Source organism: Tenrec ecaudatus, chromosome 1 (genome assembly GCF_050624435.1).
Source record: "Tenrec ecaudatus isolate mTenEca1 chromosome 1, mTenEca1.hap1, whole genome shotgun sequence".
NCBI lineage: Eukaryota > Metazoa > Chordata > Mammalia > Afrosoricida > Tenrecidae > Tenrec > Tenrec ecaudatus.
In genome coordinates this window covers 126,879,721-126,907,150 of record NC_134530.1, presented here as the reverse complement: position 1 = coordinate 126,907,150, position 27,430 = coordinate 126,879,721, and the positions used below count along the sequence as shown (strand labels likewise).

General features: G+C 43.1%; 1 protein-coding gene across 1 annotated transcript in view; it reads right to left on the bottom strand.

The window, feature by feature from the left end:
* Positions 1–4,738: 4,738 nt before the first annotated feature.
* The window catches only part of ABCD3 (ATP binding cassette subfamily D member 3), a 77,620-nt gene continuing 54,928 nt past the window's right edge, over positions 4,739–27,430 (bottom strand). The window contains exons 10-23 of the mRNA XM_075558586.1: positions 24,756–24,825; positions 22,523–22,592; positions 22,338–22,435; positions 22,125–22,216; positions 19,736–19,827; positions 19,579–19,651; positions 19,390–19,453; positions 14,093–14,170; positions 13,922–13,987; positions 13,757–13,846; positions 13,091–13,210; positions 12,108–12,212; positions 9,528–9,584; positions 4,739–6,171 (exon numbers count right to left, since the gene is read on the bottom strand). Coding sequence (XP_075414701.1) covers positions 6,094–6,171; positions 9,528–9,584; positions 12,108–12,212; positions 13,091–13,210; positions 13,757–13,846; positions 13,922–13,987; positions 14,093–14,170; positions 19,390–19,453; positions 19,579–19,651; positions 19,736–19,827; positions 22,125–22,216; positions 22,338–22,435; positions 22,523–22,592; positions 24,756–24,825 — 1,153 coding nt within the window. The 3' untranslated portion in view covers positions 4,739–6,093. The remainder of the gene's footprint in view (positions 6,172–9,527; positions 9,585–12,107; positions 12,213–13,090; positions 13,211–13,756; positions 13,847–13,921; positions 13,988–14,092; positions 14,171–19,389; positions 19,454–19,578; positions 19,652–19,735; positions 19,828–22,124; positions 22,217–22,337; positions 22,436–22,522; positions 22,593–24,755; positions 24,826–27,430) is intronic.

Here is a 27,430-nt window from a genome sequence, read left to right as displayed (position 1 = left end):
TAGGTTCAGTGCTGTCCTCTGAAGTGAATTCTTCTGCAGGGAGGGGGAGCTGGGAATGGGGCCGGCTCCTCGGACCTCTGTACTGGTCCCCTGCTTTCTGCCAGCATGTGACATTCCCCGTCTCGGAGCCCCGGGTTGAAGACTTCAAGAAGCCGATTTTTGATGAGCTGGGCTGACATGATGGCTGCAACAAGGGGCTCTAACGGTGGCGAGGATGGTGCTGGACCGGGCAGTGTAGTTGTGCAACCATCCCTTCAATTTTAGACATTTTCTTCATTTTGTACTCATCATTAATAGGTCTCCATCCCCTTCCACTTCCTCTGCCACGCCCCCAAAATTCAAGACCAAACTCACAGCCATTGAGGATGCCATCCATTGAGGATGCCATTCTGCATCAATGCCACCCTGTAGGCCAGAGTCGAACTGCCCCTGGGGTTTCTGAGCCTGTGATTCTTCCCGAGAGTAGAACGCCTCCGCCAAACCCCACGGAGCCATTCATTCAGTTACTGTCTCTGCTGGATTTTCTATACAGAAAAACTTTCAAACAAGACAAAACAAATACTAGCAACAATAACAAACTTAAACAGAAACATCTCAAGGAGAAAGAAAATATTAAAACTAGAACAAATTTAACATGGGTCAAATGGAGGCTCAAGTGATCCGGTGTTAGATTTTACCTAACTGCATCTGCAATAATTCGCTGTCCAATGCCTCTTGCAGGACGGCAAGGCTGCTCGCATCCCTGGTCTCTACCATCAGAGGGAATTCCTGGGAGGCTCAGTCCACACGTATTACCTTCACTTTTTTTTAAAACTGAAACAACTTGAAAATGGATCAAAGAGGAGATCCAGTGGTAAGACGGTCCATTTTAGCCGCAGTGCATGGCTAACAGACCTCAGCACGCTCTCGCTCGGATCGTAAGGCTACTCACCTCCTTCAACTACAGTCAGAGGGGATTCTCCGGAGGCTCATTCCACGTGCGGATCCTGCAAATGGAATTGGGACCTCCACCGTCATCCAGAGCCTTCTGCAAACCAGATGTTCACAATCACAGCTCGTCACACCATTCCCTTCTTCGGATTGGGGTTTTATTGTTCAGTCCTTGGGTCATGCAGGCTGGTATGTTTCTTCCAAGTGGACACAGTTAATGGCTCAGTTACATGGCTGCTTGTTTGAAGACCGAAGATGTTATTCTTTCTGAGAGCAGGCACCACCTAGTTCTTCGCCACACTTTGCTATAGCACCCATCTCTTCAGTGTGTGAGCATCAAGCAGGGCCATAAGAACTGTTTTTATACTGGGGCTAGAAGTACGTGTGAGCCCCAAATCTATTCATTTATCTATGGCTTGCAGATGTCTCTGGTTCACCTTAGTGACATCACTGTCACTTTACACTGCAGAACATCATCATCATCTCCTGGGGCATACAGTCATTCTACCAATGGTGCCAGTAACTTAGTCAACAGTATGGAATTTAAAACACTGCTGAGAAAGGAAATGATCTCTCCCAAGAGTCTTCCCTCCACGGCACTCTTCCCACTTCCCTCTTTACTATACTCTGGCTCTTATACAGAATGGTTTCTTCTAGAATACCAAAGGGGGAATGGATTTGGTTCCGCAGGGCAGCCTGGAGACCCAGGGCACTCGATGGGAACTACCGCCATGGCCAGTGTCATAGCCAAGGCTGTCGTGCTAGTCTGGGCAAGCTAGGGAAACAAATCCACAGAAATTCATATGTATGAGAGAGTTTTATATGAAGGGTAAGTGTACATTAAGAAAGCATCCCAACCCAGTGCTGCCCAAGCCCACAAGTCCAACATTAACCCACATGCCCAACACCAATCCACAAAGTCCTCCTCCATCTCACAAAACATACGCAATGATGCCCACTGCAGGAGGAAAGATGAATCAGTGAATGCGTAAGCATCTCAGTGCTGGCAGAGGTCTCCACGCGGCTGCTCCAGCACCCAGGGCTGCATCGGGGTAGGTCCATGCGGCTTCTTCTCAGGGATGTCTTGCAGGACGTGAGTCTTGCCAGCTGAAGCAGGGAACTGGCTAAGTCAGCTGCACCCTGGTCCGACTATCAGAAAGCAAGAGACCCAAGAACTAGAAAGGTGAGGTTCACTGAGCCATTTCTCTCTCTGCCCTTCAATTAACCCCACATGTTTATCGGTCAGGTTGGCATAATAAGCCTTAACTATCTCAGATGTGGAGCTTGTGGAAAACATAGAAAAGGAGTGACTGCCCATCAGCAAACTGGGCCACCTGGTCAAGAACATGATCAAGTTCCTGGAGACCCAACTCTTCTCCCTGACTCTCTAGGAGTCTGAGATCACTGACTTTTTCCTAGGAGTGTCCTTTCATAAAGGAAGGCGCCTTGGTTACACAGCGTGGGTTACACAGCGAGCTAATAGCAAGGTCTGCATTTAGAACCCACCAGTTGCTCTGCAGAAGAAAGATGAGCCTGTCCGCTCCTGTAAAGACTTGCAATCTGTACTGCCCAAGGGGCAGGTCTATTTTAAAAGGTTGTTGTGAGGCAGAATCAGCTTGCTGGCAGTGGGCTTTTGTTTGGGTGTTTCATCCCTCAAGGCATGGGTTGCCATCCGGGAGGACAGTGGCCATACTGGCCTGGGGACTAATGAAGTGCTCCACAAGGAGGCCACTGCCATCTGCAGGGACCATCATCATGGCCAAACACTCCATCATCTGGGTAGAGGGGGGGTCGGTGTCAGGAGATTGGTAAACGTCACACTGTTTGCTGCAAAGTGACATCTGGAATTTTATTTTCTCCATTCCTGAAGGTTTGTTTTTTGCCAGTGCCTTCAGCACACCTTGGACTTCTTCAGTTGACAGTATCATTTCTTGACCATATGCTACCTCGAGAAGTGGTTCAATAGAGATCACTTCTTTTTGGTTTAGTAACTATGTATACCAAAAAAACCCTAAAAAATTAAGATAACTAAAAATTAGGAGGGACGATGAGTGACTTCCAAAAAGAAGATACTTACATGGTCCACAAGCAGGAATGCCATCTCATTAGTTATTAGGGTAATGCAAAATTCAACCACAATGGTTTGCCATTGGTGGCTGCGGATAAAAGTGAAAACAACAGCCCCGACAATACCAAGTGTCGCTTAGGGCTGGGAAACTCATGCACTTCAGATTGCCGTCACATGTCATGGAGTCAGCGTTAACTTCAGGGACTCTATAGAAAACCATTGCCACGTTTCAGCCCCGTTGCAACCACTGTGCCATTTCACCTTGTTGGGGGGGTCTTCCTCTTGTTCACCGACCCCCAGTTTACCCAGCACGATGTCCTTCTCCAGTAACTGACACTCCTGATAGCATGTCCGAAACGCTTGTACAAAGTCTCATCATTGTTGCTTCCAAGGAGTACTGTGGACATACTTCTCCCAAGAAAGACTTGCTGGTTTTTCAGGCAGTCCATGTTCGCTATATGTTACCATCATCATCATCCAAATGTATGCATTCTTTTTCACAGTCATGGAATTTAAAAAATGGAAGACTGAAAGTACCTAACAAACTTAAATAGGTTCTATTATAAAAAATGTACATGTACAACAAAAGACAAGCGTAAGAATGTTCAAAGGACTATTCCTAGTAGCCCCATACTGAAAACTGCCCAATGCCCACCAACAGTAATGTGTGAAAATGATGGTGTTGCTATGGCTAAGCGTGAGGTGAAACCCCACCAGTCACGATGTTGGAGAGGGTGAAGCAGTATGTGTCTGCCAAAATTCCATTCTGGAAACCCGATGTAGGGTCCTTGTCAGTGGGAATCAATTCGATGACAATGGATTGGTATTCACATAATTAAATGGCATACAGCAAAAAAAAAGTGATCTACTTCCACATAAGAGATCAGTGTAATAATGTTTAAGGACAGAAAACACATTCTATCAATACGCAGCAATCAACCAGGTCACGTCCCTTTCTCTTCATATAAAAACACCAAGAAGATAGCACAGGGTGATACATTTGGCACACAGTATGTAAGGGAGGACCCCCCCCCCAAAAAAAAGGTTGTGATAGAAATAAAAGATGACATGTTTCTAGGAGCTCTGTTATTTTTCACTGGTGAAAGTTCTCATTTTTTACAGCTTCACATCAAACGACCATTTCCCAGGACTTAGGCAGACACTTGTAGGATTTATGTGGGGAAAGCACTTCCCTAGTCAAACCCACTTTGAAAACACTTGGCTTATTGGAGGCCTGAGAACCTTCATGGTATCTTTCCAGTAGAGGGTCTTTCCCCCCTCCCCGTGTGTGTGTTTCGTGTGTGTGTGTGTGTGTGTGTGTGTGTGTGTGTGTGTGTCAGGGGCAATTTCCCATCTGAAAAATAAGAAAGGGAAAAATGTATAGCAATCACTCGAAAGATGATTTGGGGATGGCAAGAATCCATACAAGAAAAATTAGGAGACAGCTGGCAAAATATTTCTATGGGTACAAAGTACTCAGAAATCAAAAAACCTCAAAACACCCTCCTGCTCTGAAATCGTTCTCCCAGCTCTCCCAACGTTTGTGAGGTGTGCTCTCGGAAAGAGAGATCTCCCCAGTTACAAACCCTACGTGGGAAAACGTTCTGAAACAGACATGGTTGGGCAGAGGGCTTTCTGCCTGTTAACCCCCTCCTCTCCACCAAGTTAAGACTGTATGAACTACCTGGTATTAAATACCAGGGGGAAGAAAACAAAACAAGCACAAGTTGTATAGGATAACTGATTTTTTTTAATTTGAAAAGAAAGTAAGTATACAAGATTGCTAGAGTGGTAAAAACTGAAAGTTATGGACTATGGAATCAGTCAGTACATCAAGTTTTACTTCGGAAGTCAGTGTTTCTTACAATTAATTCAGCAAAAAAAAGGTACATATCACATCAAATGCCCCTTTCTGAACCACATTTCCATCACACTGACTTCCTGTCTGGCTTTTGATGATACTGTTTCAGTTCTCCCTGTGCAAAGTCATTAACATGTAGTCATCTCTGGCAGTTTGGTGAGCTGAAATCAATTTCTCCTCAGACATTATCCCAGCATAATACCCCAAGTATAAAGAAAGTTATTCAAGATTCACGGAGATAAAGCAGTGCCTAGGACACAGCTAAACCGCCCATGTGCATACTGATTCTGTAACATATTTTAAAACGTTAAAAACGAAGTCAAAGACGGTAGTGAGACATCAACTCAGTGCCTGACTCCACACAGTGCATCCATGGCTCCCGGCAAGCTTTCCACCGCAGAACCACGAGGCTCCTCGTACCCGGGCTCCTCGTAACTAGCATACGCACATCAGTCCGATTCCTTCACAATGTAAAGAACTTCCTATGGCCTGGTGCTTGCCATAGAAGGGCTTTGTGGTTTGGCATCCCCAACAGTGAGATCAGGTGTGACATACAGTGACAGCCCCTTCTAAGCACAGGCTTGTTAGGTTGCTGCCACCGCCCCTCAGAACAGCTCAATCCTGAGATGGAGAGGGCGCCTGTGTGATTTGGCCAGACAAAATCTGAATGGCTGTCCTGGAGTCAAACGCACTCCGAGGCCTAACTGTGGCAGCGAATGAGATGTGCTCTGTGTCCTCAATGCTGCCGTGCAATGCAGTTCTGCGTTCCAGTCACACGGGACGATTTGCTTGTTTCCCAGGGCACAAGGGCGCGAGACTCAAGACTCGCTGGTTAGAGCAGGACAGCCGATGACCCCAGTGTTCAACAGGGTTCTTCATTGAAGGAAAAAAGAGATCCATCAAAGTCAAATTAGCTGACTTCTAATGGTTTACATCCCAGGATGAATCAGGTTACACTGATTTAAGCCCAATTTAATTTAGGCAGGTTTTAAACCACAAGAATAAGGGCATTCTTAGTACATATTAATAATTAAACCAACATATACACATTAGCAATATCCTATATTATATTAAATGTTTTAACAACGTGTTCTCAATTATTCTCGATCTAGTTATTCTGTTGCTTTGTTTTTTAATAAAAACAAAAACAGCTCAGCTTTATTTTACAATGTACTTTGTTTTTCTAAGTGTAATCAATAATTATTTCATTGAAGCAGGGTGCGTTCTTCAGATTCTAGGAGCCAAATTCAACCGTATCTTCCGTGATCTGCTTGAATTCATAATTGCCTCTGCCATCCATATGCAGGTAGTACTAGGGACGAGAAGGAAAGGGGGGAATCAACAAGCAGGCATCTGCTCTCTGTCAGTTTATGTAGAGGTAGTAAATGACTGGAAATGATCATCTAAGACACTAAAATCTCCAACAACGTATACACACATTCCCCAAGGTAACAGCAAATGATGACGTCTTTAGAAAACCGTAAGAATGGAGCTGCTTAGCATGGGCATACGTGCTGTCCTTTGTGAGAAGGAGGAGTCTCCCGTGTGGACAGCAAAGGAACGGGGCCGTGAGCACACAGACGAGCACGTGTCCAGTGCTCCCTCACGGAGTCCTCACTGAGTCCCTGCCGCACCTCACAGGCTCGAGTTGAAGTTTTTGTGGTTTGTTGTGTTTTTAAATATAGTCCCCCCTCTGGAGACATTTAGCACGACAACTCTAAAGCCTACTTTTAGTTCAGGCCTTTCAATGTACAGAGATGATTTCCTTTTTCCATTCTCTGCATTGTGGCTCCTCAGCTACTCTGTGGCTCTATCCTCCTGTCCTCCCTCCGCGGCACAACCACTGTCCCTGACTGCTGGCTGCTCTCCAGACACCTGGAGAAGAGGAGGGCGGCGAAAGCCCGCTCACAGCCACACGGCTGAGAAACACGAAGGCTTGAGGACATGAGGAAATTCTACTTTAACCTGCTTTGCTTTGTAGTTAGTCACTTTCGTATTGGATTCGTGAATACTATGCCAGCAGAATAGGAACAAATACATATTTTTTAATCATTGTTTGAAATCATTGGCCCAAAAGGGCACTGTTCTTAACTGAAACCATTTTCCAGCGAAAGCACTTTCCTTCCCTTTTCGATGTTTTCAAGCTTCGGGTTAAGAGAATGCCATTCAGCATGGCTGGAGTGGCCGTCCACACACAAGCTCTCTCCAGAGCCTGTCAACAGCTAGAGAGGATCTCACTACAATCCACTGAGTACTTCCTGGATGCAGTCTCTTCCCCCTTCCTGGCTGGGGAGGTGCAGGCTTTATTATGCAAAGGAAGCAGCCAGAGCCCAAAAGAGTGGTGCCTGGACCCAGGTTTTCTGAGGACAGAGCGGGTATTCCTTGCATCATTGGTCGACTAGGTCTAAGCAGGAAGGCTCTTGAGGGCGGACAATAAGCCGTCTGTGTCCTTTTTGACAGATACGTGTACAATCAAGGACGTAGATTATGGGACAAGAGACTGTACTGTGTCTAGTACTGCTAGTGCCCCAGAAAACAATAAAACATTTGTGCTCATTAATAGCATCATCTTGATAAATTATGTTGACTACCTAATGAATTCTACTTTATTACAACACATTGATAACTCAGTTGCCGTCAGGCGGTCTACTCCGTGAAGAGTTTGTCTAGGAGACCCACAAGGGCAGTTCTGCTCCCCACTGTAGGGGTCAGGATGGACTCGGTGGCAGTGAGTTAGTTAGCCTTGCCTTCTAGGAGGGTTAAGTGTTGGGCTGCGAACAGAAAGGTCCGTAGTTTGAGCCCAACAGTCGCTCAAGCGAGAGATGCGGCAGTCAGTTTCTAAAGACGGACTGCCTTGGGAACCCTGCAGCCTAGTTCTCCTCTGTCCCAGTCACTGCCAGCCCGGATCCATGGCAGTGGGGTCGGTTTTGGTTAGTCCTGACCACCATTAATGTATATTCATATGTTGCTTATCATTAATTATTCATTAAGAATATTTTAATTAATATTTACTTGTTTTATATTAATTACATATTAATATGTCAACAATATATATAATTGTGCTGAAGGTAAAAGTCTACATAACAAATTAGCTTCCTCTTCAGTAATTTATACACAAATTGCTAGTGATATGGGTTTCATTTTTCAAAACGTGTCATCACTGCCCCAAACTTTTTGCCATCCAATCCTGAATGGCTGATTAAAAATTATAAAGTTTACTTCGACATACTTGTGCCAAGAGTATACAGACTGCAGTCAATTGTTACGTGGTAAGTCATCTCCACAACTGGAGAAGGACTGGCTTGTTTCCGAATGCCTCTGCACTTAACTAGGGATTGTTAGTGAGGCGCTGGTGGTTCAGTGGCAGAATTCTCACTCTCCACATGGGAGACTGGGGTTCGATTCCCAGGCAATGCGCTTCATGTGCATTCCCCACCTTCTTCCCAGCTGAGGCTTCCATGCTGCAGTGATACTGAATCAGCAGGCTGCGGTAGAATACCCACACTAAGATGGACGAGGAAGAAAGGTCTGGCCACCTACTCCTGAAAAATCATTCATTGACAAACTCGGAAAAGGGGGGTTGTAAATGGTTATACAACTCAACACATATGTCACTGAACTAAACATTTTAGCTTGGTGTGTTTTACTCTATAGTCTCACCAACAAAACTGACAAAAACAAAACCCCTATGAGCCACAGTGTCGTGGGCACGGTGCTGCCTCCACTTTAAACGGGGTCTCCGGGAACCCGGGCTGGCAGGAGGGATTGCTTACATGGAGTGAAGCCTGGTGATTCACAGATACACCGTGTCTGTGACTTCAGTGACCCACCAAGAGACAGCTGTGGCCCAAAGTCAACACTCACAGAGGTTCAGTAGACAGACGTAGGGCCTTGAAGATTTGGAGTGACTTGTTACACATGACCCTGAGGGGGTCAAACAAAGCAAAACTCTGCCTTCTCGTTTCAGCAATCATGTTGGAAGCAGGCCCTTCTGGCCTAGTAAGGGCCATGTTTTTCACATCTTTGTGCTTCGTGCTGTTTAAAATAGCCCCCAGGGAAGCAGACCTGCCAAGTGTTCTTGAGTGCAAGAAGACTGTGATGGGCCCTGCAGGAAAAGCCTGTTCGATAAGCTTCACGCAGGTAAGAGCTCTCGTACTGATGGCCATGGCTCTAGGTCCATGAAACCATACAGCACACCAACGAGCCGATCAGTCATGTAGAGGGAATAACATTAACATACATAACACATGCCAGCGTACTGGTTGATGGACAAACGTGCTGTGGCCAGAAGTTTGCAGGAACTTAGGCCTGTATTTTCCCTAGAAGCAATGGTTCAGGGTTCCGCATTTCATAAAGTGAACTAAATTAACTTTTCCCCTTAAGTTTACGCTTATAAAAAAAACCAAATTCACTGCCAGTTCTGACACATAGCAACCCTGCAGAACTGGGGAGAAATGTCCCTATGGGCTTCTGAGACTATAAATATCTACTGGGGAAGAAAGCCTCATCTTTCTCTCATGGTTTTGAACTATTGACCTAGCAGTTTGCAGCCCAACTTGGGTTTAAAAGGCAGACATGAACCAAGAAGTCTAAAGTCACATTCACCCAAACTCGTGTGAAAAAACCACATAAGCATTGTCTGTACCATTGAATGTAAGAAATACAGACCTCATGGTGTTTCCAAAGAGACTTCCGATGTGACACAGTGAAGAGCGTGATGCCAACCTGAAACCAAGAAAGCAATTCAGGCTTCGATCAGCACCAGAGACAAGCGGCACTTCCCAGAGAGCTTGACCTTGTGTAGAGGGCTCCCTTCAGTGGGACAGCGAAAACTCATGGTCCACAGGGGGAAACGATTAACTACTTAAGGCAAGGCAAGGCAAGGCACCTTTGGGCCTCCAACCTCGTAATAACAACTAACAGGTACTGGCCAAATTAATAAATATTTTACTTGGTGCAGAAAACATATACCCTGGAATATTACCTATTTTATTGCCAAAAAGTGTGGGGAAAGTATACGGATGATAAAAAGTATAAAAAGCTAAAACCAGTAAATATTAATTCAGAATAGCATTGTCTATAAGCAATTTCCTTTTCATAATATGCTTGATTGAAAAGCCTTGGTTTGGGAATTCAGATTTTGGAAACCTAAGAATACTCCAGGAAGGCCCCGGGCAGAGTTCGGGCATCAAACATCTCGGGCACTCCTGTAAGTGAGAGAGACAGACAACAGAGTTGAGGTAGCTAACTAACTGGGGAGCGCAGCTCGGACTTGGTCACCCATGAAGAGTCCAATCTAAACCATGAAAACTCTTTACGTTTCAAGAACTTTCTTTTAAATGCAATCTATTCTTTAGAAGAGAATTGCATCGAGCATGAATTTGTAGTCTAGTTTGAGCATCAGAGGAAACTATATGGTCAAAATTACTAGCAATGGATCAACTACAGATCAGAGTTTCACACAAATAACCTTGAAATGGAAATTGTCCAACCATCTCAATGTGCAAGCCCTTAGTGTACTAAAATTTATTTTAGTGTCCAAAGTCATGTACCAATTGGTTCTGTTTCTAAAGCAGCTAAACCAAAACTTATCACAGTTGTTCATGCTGCGTCCAACAGATGTCGCCATTTCCCTCAGAAAAGGTCTCACACCCAGCAGGGCCCCAGTGAATTTGCTCTGGTGTCCCCGGCCTCAGTTAGCAGACCATAGCTTGCTGTGTACAGAACAGATGAAAAATGGGTATGGCCGTGAACAGCACAGCATCCCTATAGAATTTCTATTCCTATTGAATAGCTATAGAATTCAGAAATTAAGGAATTCGAGGGTTTTCCAGTTTTGAATACTTTAGGAAAGTTATAAAAATCGTTGGCGGTGTTTACTCATTTCCTTCATTTCTGTAGTGAAATTTTTGTCAACTATTTTTAATATTCTTAGTCCTCAAATAATTCCTTTTAGAAAAGGAAACTTTATTATGAACTGGGTGAAGGTTTACAGTCAAATGTTTTAATCTCTTCCTCAACTGTGGTGACAAAACCAGGAACACTGCCTTAGTCACTCTGATTTACACATCTTAATCCACCACATTGTAAACAAAAAGGTTAGCATTCACATTTTATCCCTAACTGTGCACGGACTGTCTTCGGGCTTTATACTATCTACCACCCCAAAGCCAGGCTCCACGCGAGGAAAGCCTCCCTCTAGGTCTCCCCTCACCCACCCCCCGCCCCGCTCCCGGGTCTTCCCTTAGGTAGTAAAGCATGCAGTCAGGGCTGGCAGGCAATGCAAAGGTCCTCTCCTCAGAATGTGAAAATGAGAAATGCTTAACTGCAGTGCAGCAGGAAGACAATAAGGCACACATCTATAAATCCAAAAACCAATGTGGACAGGTACATAAAAAATTGCCAAAACAGATAGAAGAAACACCTAATGATGAATATAGCAAATTCATCCTTCCATCACTACACGAATGCCTCTCCAGCTTCCATGTGCATCTGTGAGATATGAGAACTGTCGCTCCTTGCGGGCTGTGATGCGGCGCCCCGAGACTGGATCCTGACAGCCTGGGGGCTGACGCTTCTCTTCTGTGACCACACACTGAGCACGCAGTGTGCTACGCAGATGTGTGACAAGGCATTTTACATTCATGGTTCCAAAAAACGGTTTAAGAATGTCAAAATACTCCTGCACTTGGAAGGAGCTGCAAATCAGTTGGGAAATATCACTCCCATTCTGAAAACATGAACAGTGCACAGCAGGGAATGACCCTTCCTCACAGAATGAAATACAACGGAATCCAATTCGCCAGCTCCAGACTACCTATTTAAAATCAAGTTTGGTAAAGTATTGCCCAAGCAAATGAAAAAACAAGTATAAAAATTGCCAAATTATTTCTGTCAAGTTCTCTTGATTAAAAATGATGTGAGAGTGGAGAAAAGTCATTAAAAATGATGAAAAGGTAAGCTTATTAACCCCAAACACAGACAGAGAAATAAAGGGAAGTAGAGCTAAATGACGGCGGTTCATTGTTTCATACGTAAGGAGCGAGAGGTGGATGGCAGTTCTTTGCCTTTTACTGTCATTAAATACCAGTTTGAAAATCTTTAAAAAGGCAAGATAGCACAGTTTGGGAGTCATTTTGTTTAATGCATGATATTCCCGCATCTTCTCCTTGGATGGGTACCTGGCTGGGCACACCGCTGGCTGAGGGCGAGGCATGGGCCTGCCCGCGGGAAGCCGGCCACACTCACCTTCCGACAATGGCTGTAAATGTAGCCTTCCACATCCACGCTCACCGCGCTGGTGCACTCATCCAAGATGGCAAACTGGGGCTTATGATAGAACAGCCTCGCCATCTGAAACGGAGGCATGCTTTGCATAAACTATGTGCGCCCAAAATCGACAAGTTAAACTGAATTCACTTAAATATTCAGGCTTGCATATGTAAACAGAGAAGGGCATTATTCTAAGAATATCTGTTTTCCAGAAAGAGAGACCATATAAATGGCCTGAATTTATTTTAATCTCCTCCTGAACAGAGGCCAATATAATGCATAGGAAATGTTTACTGGTAAACAACTTCAACTCTTTCATTGACCCGAGATCAATTTGAGTTATAAACAAACATTAAAGGAGTTCATGTTAGTGAGCTTTACCACATTTTAGTATTCAGAATAATGATGGCCTCTGGTACAAAAAACTCTCTAATTTTTAAACATTGTATTGCCTGAACGATGGTACTGATTCTAAGTAACTCTGGGTAGTAGGCGGTGAAGCCCAGAGCAAGGCTCCTGCTGGTGGAGGCGGGAGGCAAGACCACAATAAAGAAGACAGTCAGCCCGGAGCTGTTCTTGTCTAGCCTTCACTCCATCAGGGAGCGCGGCCTGAAGGAGAGAGGAGGGAAGTCTAGAAACAGAGAAATCCCCAAACCCCCGGGACCACCGCTGCCCGGACAGATGTGCTAGAAACCCTGCACGTGACTGGGCTGTAGCTTCAGGCCTCACAGGTCCTGCCACGGGCTTTAGGAGCAGCTCAGAACTCCAAATTCAAGCACAAGTGATACGTTCTGGAACACTTTTATGATAATTTAAAGTAATCCATAGGTAAGGATTACTAAATAAAAACGAGTAAAAGTAACTATTATGCTTTAATTAATCAAATTACTGGATTATCAGAACAACTTCTTGCAACTGGCTGCATATGGGTGTGTGCAATGTCTGCAGTGTGTCCGTACCGCCATCCTTTGTTTCTCGCCGCCACTGAGCACATCCATCCAGTCCTGAACGCTGTCCCAGCCACCCTCACGGTCCAGGATATGGCCCAGCTGGACGTTGTCCAAGTATTCCTTCAGTACCTGTCAGAAAAAAGGGTTAAAGGTGAAGCTAAAGTTAACATAAACCCGCTTTCTCCATCTTATTTCTACAAGCACTGTAATGCTTTGCAACACCTACGAGACACATTGCACAAAAAATGTAGCAAAAAGGTGGCACTGAACCTTTCAGTTCTTGTCTACACTAACCTTGACAGAGTGTGGCCATTGCCACCACCACGACCACGCGGGAAACCCGCTGCAGTGTGAAGTACACTGGGGAGGCCTCCTAGCCAGAGGAGCAGCGCTGTACTCCACAGGGGTTCCAGTGGCTGGTTTTGGGGAAGGCCTTTCTTCCAAGTTGCCTCTGGGGAGACTGAAATCTCCAATCATTTGGTCACCCAGGCATTCACTTCTGTACCACCCAGCGGTTCCCCGTGGTATAAACATGTGAGGTGCCACACTGAAGCAAGAAGTGCTTACCACCTTCCAGGAAAGACTACTACCTGGCATTTAAAAGAGCGAAGTGGAGAAAGCGAAACCTGGGAAGCAATGTCTGTCCCATGGGTCTGCTGCCCACAGAGCCCTTACCAGGTCAGAGACGCCCTTCCTTTTCTGATCCTCTCTCCCGTCTGGGTAGATCACCTGGTCTCGAAGTGTGCCGAGGGTCATATACGGTCTCTGAGATAGTAAAGACAGGTGTCAGAGGTGAATTTTAAAATCAAGGACTGTGAAATGACTAAACCAAGGCCTTACCTGAGGGACATAAAATAACTTTCCTCTCTCGGGTTTCGTTAAGCGTCCTCCAAAAAGAGGCCATAACTATGAACGAGACAAGAGGGGAGAGAGAGGCAGTTGTGAATGTTAACCGTGTGCTAGGAGAAGGACGCAGAGGACCGCTACGTTTTGAAGCCACTTTGTACTTACTTCACCGAGAACACGGAACAGTGAGCTCTTCCCACACCCATTAGGACCACAGATGAGAACGTTGGCCCCAGACCGAACCTAAAATGGAAATGGGTTGATGTGTTAAGTAGAATGAATAACTAATGAACATTTGCCTCGAACTGAATAGCTCCTTACAGATTGTAAGTGTACGACTTTGTCAATAAACATTAAGTAGAAACAAGGGGAGGGTAATGGTGCGGGGAAAACATTCTACAGTTGTTTATTTTTTATTTTTTATGTTGGGAGCCATCCCAGCCATGCTGTCTAGCAAAGCTACAGCCTGGTGGAAGAAACTTCTGCAGAGCAGAGCTTCCCAGGGAGGGATTCCAACATCCCTCAAATATTTTCCATTGTCAAATCCATTCTTGAGAATTCTGTGCATTGTCATGTTCACCGCACCTGGAGCGGATGCGAGGGCAGTCTTGAGAAGTACGAATGAAATCAGATCTAAAACTTGCTTCAATATGACGGGGCTATCCTTAACTGAGGCAAGGGAGAGGCTTAGACAGCGAGACGTCTTTGGGAATTCTGAGAAGGATATGTGGGAACTGAGTGAGGAAGAAACCCCAAAGTTGAGGTCAGAGGAGAAAATGAAACCCATCAAAAAGCCCTGGCTTCCATTCAGATTCGGTAGTGGGAGACTCTTTGGGCCTCCCCTGATATAGAGGACCTTACAGACTGCCTCCCCTACTGACGCCCCTTCACCTTGGACAGGGGCTGACATAGAAGGAGAGAGAATGGTTAACATTAATAGAAAACACGTAAAAGGGGAAACATTAAGTCTTTGGCAAAGAATCAGACGGCTTGGCTCCCCATGGTGCCTCAGGAGTATAAAACTAAGAGACACAGGTAGACAATGGAACAGTTACCATGGGAGAGTTTGTAAAGGAAAATATTTCACTCTGAGAAGCATTTAACTCTGCTTGTAGATATTAGGCTTTGAAGTAGCGCATGAGATAGTTTCATTAAGTCAGTCAACCAGGAAAGAAACATTGTGAGCAAAAAATAAGGCAGTGAGTAGGATATGAGTCTAACAAAATTTTCTGAACACCTCAATCAAGAATAGTATGTGACAAACAGTACAGAAAGACAGAACCAGGAAGAGGACAGAAAGTGATAGAAAAAAGTACAGACCTTATAATGGTTTTCTTTTATCATGTTTTAGTGGAAACAATAAGGGTGATTTTGGAGTTAATCATAAGGCATTGTTTTAATGTAGTGGTCTGCCAAAACTTTCCATGGTATAAATAAAGCTGTTTGGAAGAACTCAGCAGAGATTGCTTCCACCAGCACATCTCTTGTGTCTGACTCATCTGTGTTTGCCGACTCCACACCTCCTTCAGGTATCCAGTTCAACCCTCCCAGAGCTGAACTCCGTTATTTTTACTGTTATATATATAAATCCAAAGATTTATTACTTTTTAACATCAGAGGATTCCATTTAAAAACTATAATTGATGCCATAAAATTAAGCTCAAATGGAATACATGGAGCCACACCTTCAAAATATCCGAGACATAACAAAAATATATAGGCATTTCCAAACAAACACAAGTAATCTTTTTTAAATAACTAAATCATACTATATGGAATTCTATAGCTTTTGTTACTTTTACTATTTAAGGTAAAAATAGAGGTATTTCCCAGTCAGTACATTAAGATCCCTCTTTTTAGTTTTTCTTTATTGCTTACAGGGTATTCCAAAATAAGGATGCACTATAAATTTGTAATACTTCCTCACTGTTAAAAATGTAGGTAGTCTGCATGTTGTTTTGCTTTTCGATAATGCTGTGATAAAGTCTTGCAAGCACTTATGCATTAAAAAAGTTTCTTCAGATTAGTTTTAGAAATGAGAAATGTTTCACCAAAATACATGTTTATTATAGATAACGACCAGTGTCAACCAAGTGCTCTGCAACCAGGTGGAGATAACGCCAATGAGAAACTGTAAAGAGCACCCAGGTTCTACTAAGCCAGTGGTTCTCAACCTGTGGGTCACGACCCCTTTGGGGGTTGAATGACCCCTTCACAGGGTCGCCCAATTCATCACAATAGCATTAATTTACAGTTATGAAGTAGCAACAAAAATAATGTTATGGTCAAGGGGTCAGAAGATGAACTATATGAAAGGGTCACAGCATTGGGAAGGTTGGGAACCACTGCCTAAGCTTACTCTCAGGCGTGTCTAACTGACCTTGCAGAGAATCAGGAAGCCTGATTCAGGAAGCTCTCACTCCAGCTGCTACCAATGAGCAGCAATGTAGCATAGCAGGAAAGATGTCGAGAAACTCCGAGATGAGAATTTTATTAGCTGTGCACACCGCCTGTGACACCTTTTTTAAAATTACTGAGTCCTAGGTTCCTATTAATTCAATAAATATTTCTGTTTTAGGTTAATGAAGAAATCAACCTAGTAAATAAGAGACCAAAATAAATCCCTAGCCTTGCCCCTATTGGTTGACAGTCTAGTGGACAAAAATAAAGATCACATACAATGACTCAGTAGATCGTGTGTTAGGCAAACAGTGCTCCGAGACCAACAGAGCAGAGTCTGGAAGTTGAGAAGCAAGGAGCGCTGCATTTTGGGTGGTCAGGGTGGCCTCAGTGAGATGGGCAGCTGAGCCCTGGGGAGGTAGTGGACTACACGGTGTGCTGCTGGGCACCACAAGGCCCGCACCTCAGCACTTGGAACCCACCAGCTGCTACACAGGAGAAAGATGAGGCATCTACTATGTCAAGATTTACAGTCTTGGCAACCCAATGGGGCAGTTCTACTGTACCCCACAGGGTGGCTGTGAGTGAGTGAGAACGGACTTGATGGCAGGGAGGTTGGCCTGGTTGAGGCAGCAATTTAGCGAAAGCTCCAGCCATCCCCCTTCACGCACAGCCCCCCCCTAATCAACAACAACAAACAGCGCAAAGGAACAAAGGCAGGAATATGCCTGGCCTGTTGAAAGGTCTAAAAAGAGGCTGAGAATCGATGCACTTTAACTAAGGTGTTGAAGAAGAATATTTAAAGTGCCACAGACTGCCAGAAGAATAGTCAGATCTTGGCGAAGCACAGCCAGAATGCCCTTAGAATGCAGGATGGCAAGACTTCACTTCGTGCACTTTGGAAGGTCGGTGAAAGCAGAGCAGGCGCATGCCCAAGGTCATGAACTGACGCACTGGCAGCAACCCTGGGCACAAAGGCGACAGAGACTGGGGGGATGGCGCAGAGCCGGGGGCCTTTGCACTGCTGTGAACAGGGTCACGGGGAATCGGCACGGATCGCAGGGCTCCCGACAACAACAATGCTGAGAAAGAAGATGGGAAAAATCATGAATAAAAGGGTGGGAAAATGGCTATTTTGGAATACCTTAAATCAGGAAGTGAGAATCATGAAATTCCTAACAGTGGACTGAAGTACAGAAACTAGAGAAAGTACTCCCAGAGGAGATGAAAAAAAAGGATCAAAAGACAGATGCTATGGAACATAGTCAGGAAGTGAAACACTTGAGCAATTAGGACTCTATCTAGGGCTCAAATAAGACGGTCCAAATGAAACTAAAATAAGAGCAATAAAAATTAAGAATGAAAATAAATAAATAAATATATATATATATATATATATATATATATTAACTCCAAGCACAGGGGCTTAAAAGGAAGAGGTTTTGAATTCAAAGCAGAGTGACAGCTTAAATATCATCTCACGTGGTATCATGGCATACAATCATGATCTTGCTAGCACATGTGTCTACACATTCAAACACCTTCCTCTCACTATGTTTAAGCTGTCTGTGTGCCTGTCCTACTGGTGCATTCTGCCTCTGCATGAAGACAGAGTAGGGGAAATGAGCAAGAGAGAGAGGCATGTCACTGGAGAAACTTTGTGTCACCTTTACCCCCTACTAGTGGCAGTACAGGTGCTACTTGAAGTCAATCAAAGATAGGGTTCTAAGATTTATTTTATCTGTAGTCAAGCCTGGCGGGCAGCTAGCTACCTACCTTGTCAAAGAAGCACTACAGTAACAAGAGCGACAGTGTAATATACGACAAATAATAACTTATGAATGATGAAGGGTCCATGAGGTAGGAGGGAGTGGGGAGGGAGGGGGGAAATGAGCAGCAGCTATTAAGGGCTCAAGGAGAAAGCAAATGTTTTGAGAATGATGATGGCAACAAATGTACAAATGTGCTTGACACAATGGATGGATGTATGGATTGTGCTAAGAATTGTATGAGCCCCCAATAAAATTATAAAAAAAAGAAAGAGTTAAGTGAGAAAGGGAAAAAAAATTTTTTTAAACCTACTTTGGGAATACTTGGAGTCATTCAATCTGTACCAACCATGTTTTCATTATCTGCATTTCCTCTTGTGTTTCCTTACTTTGAATATAGTTTTTAAAAATATATATAAAGTTTAATATTGAATTTATTAAAGAATGAGTAGTGTTTCATTATGATATATACATGTATATTCTTACTACTCATTTTTTAGTAAGTTCAAGGTACTTTGCAAAACTAACATTTCTGATGCTTATAGTTCCTTGAAAAGGTAAAGGTGCACTAATATAAACTACTAAGAACAGAAAATTGAAGTGATCTAAGTCTGTAAATATTTTCAAAGAACGCCAATAATTATATGCCTTATTTTACAAACTATCAGCTAATGTCCTTTCAATGAAAGTAACTAAAGAGCATAATAAGATAAATGACAAGGACCATATACCGAGGCAGGAGTCCTGGTGGTGTAGTGTGGTTATGCATTGAGCTGCTAACCACAAGGTCAGCATTGCAAACCCAGCAGCTGCTCACAGGGAGAGAGATCCACCCCCAGCACCCACTCACATGAAGAATACCAGTCTCAGAAGCCCACAGAGGCAGCTTGACTCTATAAGTCAAATCAACTCAAAGGCAGGCATGGCAAGATCTCCCTACAGAGTCCAAACAAGGCCAAATAAAATATATATTTTTTAATTTAAACAGACTAAAATTATATTTCATTTTATTCTACACAAGAGATTCAAATTACCTCTATCTTCTATAGGTTTTTTGAGAGGGTTTTTTTGTTGTTTTGACAGAGAGTAGGATTATGGTAATTATACTTGAAATGTTAAAGTCCTGTCAAGTGAGAAAACTAAGTTTCTACAAAGACTTAGTTGATTGTTTTTTTTTTAAGTAATTCTGTGGATTTAGAAAGTAAGTCAAGCCTTAAAATTATGTTAAGAATCTGAACCCAGTTCTCAGTTGGAAGACGAATAAGGCTTCTGTGTGACCAGTTAAGAACTTACTTCAAAATTAAGGTCCCGGATCAAGACATCTCCATTTGGCGTTGCTAAAGGAACATGATCAAACCTACAGAAACGAGATTAAAAGGGGGCAGTTTTACATGAAACACTAAGCAAATGTAATCTAAACGAGAAAGGCTCAAAGTCAGGTCAACATTTGCTGGCAGTGCTGAAGAACTTGTCTGGACGTACTTTATAATGTTATCTGCGTTGATGATTTCTCCAGCACCAGGTGTCAAGGGGATGACCTGTGGCCCTTCAATACCTTAAACGGAAAATAAGTATTCAGCACCACGCCATGCCGGTGAAGACATAAGACCACGGCCTAACACAGAGAAAGAAACGTTACCCCTTTCCTGTTGTGAGACCATGGTGCGCTCATATCTGCCGCGGTTCAAATCCTTCAGCACTTGCATTAACTCTGTAATCCGAGCAGTGAAACTAAAATGAAAAAGAAAAGGAGCCCTAATCAAACTTCAAAGACTACCCTTAGCTTTAAGTTCACACAAACCGCGACGGACACGCTTAAGAGTCTATGTGAGTTCAAATTAAACAACCTGAAGCAAGTCTCATGTGCACAGTACTGCTGGCAGCGTGCACATGTCTGAAGCATTACTTTTGGAAGAAGAGTAAGAGTGCAGGTACAAGGACAGAGACCTCGTAGGACCCCACCTAACAGATCACTTCATTTCAGGCACGTCAAGCAGGCTGTTAACTACTGGAAATACAGACTCTGAGTTCCTGCTGGAGTGATCTACAGAGGCAATCCAAAGAAGGCACTGGTGATATGAATACCGGGCACAGGTCGCCACTCTGCAAACACCTGTGAATTTGAAGGACTCCTCTCTTTCTTGGCCTTAAGAGGGGAAAAGATGAAGCACTCATGGAATTTAGTACTGCAAGCAAGACAACTCAAAAGGAATGTCCTGCGGCTGGTGACTATGAGAACAACGTGAGGTCAAAGGAAAGCTATCTGCATCCAAGAAGAAAACTTTGAAAACTCTTGGTGGGTGACATGTAGAAACCGTCTAAAGAAACAGAAGCCACGCGCTGTAAAGGCTTTAACCAAGTGACAGCAGTCGGACAGACGGTCAGCATGGCAATTGACCATCTTAATGCCAGGGAAGAATCGAGTAAAGGAGTATGGGACAATAAAAAGACATATCAAGAGGCTCAGGGAGACCTTAAGTCATCCGATTTCCTCAAGGTACAGATCACCTGACTCTATGGTACCCTAGGGGGGTTTTCTCATGCCCTTCTAGAAAACCACCCTGCAGATGAGTCACTTAGGACTCAGAGCAGTCCACACAGCAGGGCAGAAGGGTCCGTGTGGGTTTCCAAGACTGCACATCTTTACGGGAAAACTCCTCTTGCTCCTGCAGAGTGGCTGGTGGTTTCAAAGGGCGGACCCTGTGGTTAGGAGCCGATAAGCAACCCGCCAAGGCTCCTGTTTTATACCACTAGACAATCTTTCTGTTAGGGCCTGAAATACTGAAAGATTTTACTCCAATGCACAACGTAAAAACAATTTTTACTGCCAGACCATATGAACATATTTACAATTGTACCCACAGATACAAGCACAAGGCTAAGTCCAGCAACCTTTATGAATAAGAAATACAAAATTGAGGTGCTACTTTTCCTGACACAGCCTCCATCTAAGTGTATACACTGGTGAAGGCAGTATTTCCATCTCTTTAACTCTTCCCAAAGAATTCTGTGCTCATCAATTTATACCACAACAAAAATAGCAGCTTTGGTATCAGTGGAGGACTCAGATTATGATTCTTTGAAATAGTCTTAGTTTTGGGAACCACAGAAGTCTTCAGAGGAGAGATCAGGGCTGTGGGTGGACGGGAGAAGATCTTCCAGTGGGATTCTCCTAGGACGGCCCTTGCCAACTTTGAAGAACGAGCACACGCATGGTCATGATGCAAAAGTTCCTCGGGGAAACTTTCCTGGCCTGTTTCCCACCCAGGCAGTTTTCAGTTTTGTTAAAACTTTTTCACAGTAAACTCTCGTGATTGCCCTGCCTCCTCTGAGACAATGGTGAAGTGCCCCCAAACCACCACCAACAGCTTCTCTGCTGACCTCTTCTCCTTGAGTATCACCGAACCAACAGGTTCCCTCAGAAGCCACCACTCTGACCGTGAAGGCTCCTTGGTGAGACTAACAACGGAACGAGTGGCGGAACTTGTCCACCGCCATCCACTGATCGTAGAGACACGTCCGAACATGTTTTCTTTGGGAACGCTCAGGTATGGATGAGCTAGAATTCTAGAAGCAATACTTGTGACTTATCCTCAACCTGGCTTCTTACTTTCTTTTCATATCAGCAATTTCCCATTTATTGATTTATTTTGCTAGGTTGCTAGTATCAAAGAGTCAAGGAGAAAAAATATAGTGGGAGAGAAAATTCAATTCTATTCATTAATCGAATTTACTGAGCATTAAGAAACACTGCCATGTGTGGACATCTCCCAGCTTATCCAGTTCGGGTGTCCATGGAACAAAGGGCTGGAGAACCGCTTATCTGGCTGAAGGAGAACTGGCTGTCTTAGGAAAACACGGACATTTCATGGTCAGAGAAAAATCTTCGTTAATTTTCTTTCCAAATCAGCTTCCTGTACTAGCAGATGACACTTCCTTTGCCCTCTGATCTCCACCTCAACTGCACGCCATCATTAAAGATAACATTTTATGGCCATTCTCTAAAGTTCTTGTCATACTAATCTTACCCAGCCAATCGTGTCATTTCACGACCAGCCAAGACTATGCGCCCCAGAGCTTGAGACATCCGTAAGAGCATTCGTCCACTTTGGTAGTAATCCTAGAACAGAGAGAGATGTCAGCTTTCCCCTACATTTCTAAGAATTTAAACTATGGAATAATAGCATTTTTGCTTTTAATTGTCCTATGAGTCATCATGAATATAGTTGTCATTATTTTACCTCCAAGAGTTCAGAATGTGTGCTCCTGAGATGCCGCGGGTGTGCCAGATTGAGGAAAGGGCGGCTGACAACCAGATAACCAACTACAGTGGCGAAGTCTGAAACAGAGAGTGGGACCCACCGCGTGAGCAGCCGTTTGCTTCTGTCACGGGCTCAGCCCTGCATCGTGCTCAGGACATACTCACATTTGGCAATTATGCTATCGACGAAGCCCATAGAGAACCGGAACAAAATGAAATTGTGCAGGTGCTCCACCTGGCAGGAAGAAGGACAAAAAATACATACTTTCCACAGATAGAAAATTACATGAATCAGCCACCAAAAAAAAACTGTTACTCATTTGTTAAACACATATTTACTGAGTGTCTATAATTTCTTATTATATTGTGTATCACACTTCATTGAGCACAATGCTAAGCAGAAGCCAAGCTTCATAACTTAGTAACCATTTTTATGTAGAGTGAAAATTACATAAAGAATTTTAATAATGTGGTCTCCCATGTATGTAGCAGCGCCATGCCACTGTGTTCACAATATTACCGAGACATAATCCCAGGCTAATCAGCCAGAGAAGCATGGAGGGAGGAGTGAACTGGATGGAGTACTAGTTATCTGGAATGGCACCCAATGCATCTGGGTCTCTACTTTCGCTAATCCACTAAATCACACCCAATCTGAACGGAATGCCAGTGTTACTCAATACTAAACAGCCAAAGTCTAAAACTGTAATCAACATACCTTATCTCAAAAATACTTCATATTCTGGATTTCTAGTATTCTCCAATTTCTCATCTATGAGCGTGTCAGGACCCTGTATGATCTGGCTCAGTCTTCAACCTTCAACAGGCTGAGTCTTCAACCTCACAGAGCTACTACCGTTCCTCCAGCATGTCTGCCTCAGGCATTCCTCAGGTTCCTCTGCCTAAAGACTTTCCAACATACTCGGAGACGGACTTCCACCTGCATCATATCCTCAACACAGACCACCTTACCCAGCACTGACAAAGTCAACTGCAGCCCCTATCATACTCTAGTCCTGTATCCTGTTTGAGGTTTGGGTCACAGAACTTATTGCCTGAAATTACATAAAATATACAGTTGTTCACCTATCTACGGTCTCTTCCACTAAAACGTGAACTTCCCGAGTATCTGGAAGGTGGGCCTTAGTATTTCCCATATCTAATAAAAAATACCTACTACATTTATTTAATGAATCCCATGTGCCAGCGACTATGCTCATGATAAAGATACAGTAATGAAGAAACCACACAAGGTCACAGAGCTTACATGCTAGTGAAAGAGGCAAGCACACACACATACATCAGATAATGAAATCTATGCTTTCAGAGAAGTCTGATGACCAGGAGTAATTGGTAGAGGCCATTTCTGGTGGATGAATCAGAGATGCCAGACCTCAAGAAGGTGTTAACATCTGGGCTGAAGCCAGAAGGTTGAAAATAAGCAAGCTACGTGATGAACAAACTAGTAAATGGCACTGTATCAGAGAGCATTTTAAAAATCAGAAAGATCAGCCATGTTATTAAGGCAAAAATCTAATTCCCGAAATGATTTAAAATGGCAACTTCTTTCATCTCTGTAATCATCTAAAATCTGTTTTCAGTTTTACAGGCATCTACGAAAATGTAAATTTCCTGAAGGCAGAATTTTGCCTGTCATTTTTATCACGGTATCCGTGGTCTCAAGAAAAAGCACTACTTCCTAAAACTGGCACTCTAAATTTATGGACTGAGGAATGATGAACGCTATTGGGATTCAACTTTTTGAACTGGCGAGTAAACAAACAATGGTATACAATTTACACAAAGCACAATTTCATACTCTGTACCATGGATCAGCAAATAATGGTCAACAGTCAAATTCTAGCCTGCTGCTATTTCTATAAATATCTCATTAGAACATAGTTATAACCACTCATCCACATGTCTGTAGCTACTTTCATACAGTGAGATACTTGGGAAAGAAATTGTATGGGCCACAAAAGTTCAAAATACTTTGTTATTTTACAGAAAAAGTGTGCCTTGTAGTAAATTGTATTTGTCACTGTGCTATCTCAATAGCTAAAATAGCAAATTCTTTCTGTGGGAATACAACAATTTATAACTACAAAAGATTCTCATAGACCCTCTAAAATATGCTAAACAAAGCATATAATCAATGCCACTGAATTGAACATGTAGAAACTGAGTATGCTTTGGTGTGAATAGTTCAAGAATAGAAAAATAACTAAAAGATTTTAAAATACCCTGAAGATTATTTTAATGAATCCAGCAATTATCACTGACTACCTCAGTATATTGACATAATTTTAATCTCATATTTTAAATTTAAAATATTTCTATTAAAATATAGAAAACCTTTCCATAAACATGTGCACTTCAAGACTAGTACTCTTCTTACCAGTTTTCGGAAGACTGCGTGGATTGTCTGCTTTTCTCTTTTATTTCCATTGTAAAAGGCTATTTCTTCACTATTAAAGAAAAGAAATTAGCAATTAACTTTAATAATGCCTAAACTTGAGAAAATCATTAATAACACAGTATGAGATAATGGTCGGTCATCTTTTTTAAACATAAAATTGAAGACTTAATCTTTGTGAACTACACACATACATTTCTATTTGGATAATGTCTTCCACTTCAGATTTCCTCTCTGCACTCCTGAGTCACTGAGCTCTTACTCTCTGGTTGTGGTGGCTGATCAGTGAGCTGAGCATCCACTGAACAGAAAGCAAGCTAGTTACATCATAACAAAGCTAGTGGTTCTAAAGGCATCTGACACACGTGGTTTTTGTTGGGGAGAATGCAGAGGAAAGAGTTTACAGCCTTAAAATGTCATCTAATTTGTGTCAAATGTGAAAGCACTGACGAAAAGTACACAACTCCCTTTTAATTTTGAGAGAAATGGGGAAAGAGGAGGAAGTAATCTTTCTGTCTGGTTTAATGAATGGCATATCAATATTTGAGATATTAGCATGAGGTTCATTATATTTACTTGTAATCTCTGGTGCATACTTTTAAAAATTCTGAACAAGGTGAAGGTTTACAGATAAGGTATTTATTTTTTCCAGATCAGTTTTCATTCAACCTATCATATTTCTTAATGGTTTGCTGCTTCCCGCCTCCCATCCCCACTCCTCTGTTTGTTTCTTCTTTCCTTCCTGTTTTCTCCCCCTTTTTGGATATTATCCTCCCCTTCAGCAAAATCTACACATATAATTTTTATTGAAATAATTATTGCTCCTGAGGCACATGAAGCTCAGTTACAGGAGGAAACCACCGCTTTCGTTTAATAACCTACAGTAAATAACGAGCCACCTTTACTAAACACCTACACAAGCCTAGGAATTATGACAGACACTTTGCATAGATGACCTGCACGCCTGCCTTCACTGCTGTTGGACAGGAATGCTAGTCAGGTTCATGGGGCCCGCCTGGTGTCTGCGGGTGGCCACGGCCTGCGTCCGAGTGGCAGTGGTCTATAGCACAGTGGATGAGGGAACAGGGATGCGCACCTGGCTTGACCAGAGTGGGCTGCAACTGATGCCTACACAGGCTGGCAGGGAGGGCTATCCATGAGGCCAATTCACAGGAATTTGAAATAAGGCACAGGAGGGAATTGCTGTGATGTTCATGGGGCCGAGACAGCATTATAGATGGATTACATGCTGAAATGTAAACCCAGAGAGGAGGGGAGGCTGGGGAAACAGCTAGAAAAAGACAGGCAGCGATGTGGTGGCACGCAGTCTTTAAAACATCAGGACAGCGGGCTAACGCCTGGCAGTCTTACAGTACACTCATTCCTTGACGCACCCCCTGCCCCAACCAACCCCCAGCCTCATCGGCACAACAATCTCCCTGAGTCTGTTTCTGGTAGCCTCAAGAGCCTTCACGGGAAAAGGGAACATTTTATAGGTAAACAAACAGGTTCTGGCTAGCTAAGTAAATTTGCCAAGGTCCCCCAGCTAACAAGTGAAGGAGTTGAAAGTATGCCTCTAATCTGGGCCTAAAGTCTGTAGCCTTTCCCTCCACTCCATCAGTCTGATGAAATCTTCCTGGCAGTGCCCCTTACAGCAGAGGAAAGTAAATATCTGCACTACAAGTCCAGAGGGCACAGCTGAAATGGCCTTCAGCTGACACTCACCATGTCCAAGTGTCTTTCTGTCCCTGTGTGACTTTTAGAGTCTACTCTAAAATTTTCGACTACATATTTTTCATCATAAAAAGGTACCTCCCAGTTCAATTACCTCTAGTAAAACTGGCTTTACGTAAGGAAGCATCATGTACATCTGGCCTCTGTTTCACATATCCCTTGGTCCAATGATAGAGACTTTCAGTGGGGAGGACTTCAGTGGAAGAAACACTTTCCTCACTAATAAACCATGCTCCACCCACAACCTCTAAGTTGACTCCAACTCACAGTGACCCTAAAGGACAGAGAACTGCCCGCAAGGTTACCAAGCTGCAACTAGCGGAGTCCTCAAAATGGCTTAAGGCTTAAAGAGCAATGACCTTTCGGGGTGAGAAAATTTACTGAGCATCTGCTACATATAGAACACTGTGTAAGCCAGCTTTTTATATAGTATCATGCTTAATCTCAAAAACCCTATGTTATCTACATAGTGTACATATGTGAGGCTATGAATAACTTGCTAAAGGTCATATAATATGTAAGAGATTATAGAAAAAAATTGTAACTAGTTTGACAAGATTCAAAGCCCAATTTTTCTCTTATCTTTTCAGATTCTTATCTATCACATAGGAAGACATGAAGTATGAGTGAACTACTTACTGAATATTGCAAACACTGTCTCAAAATAAAAATGTGCAGATAAGTTGAGACATTTTCTTTGAAGCAAAATTGTATTTAATTTCACTTATATTTTTGCTATGTTTAAAATAAAATTAACAGAAAATTAGGAGAAATTAACAAAAATATAGAAGATACAAAGGTGTGACACAGTACATTACACAGCAAGCAAAAAAAGGAGGGAGTTAGAAACGTGGACAGTTACAACTTTATAAACTTAATATCCTTCATAATGTATACTTTCAAAGCAGGCAAATACATAGACA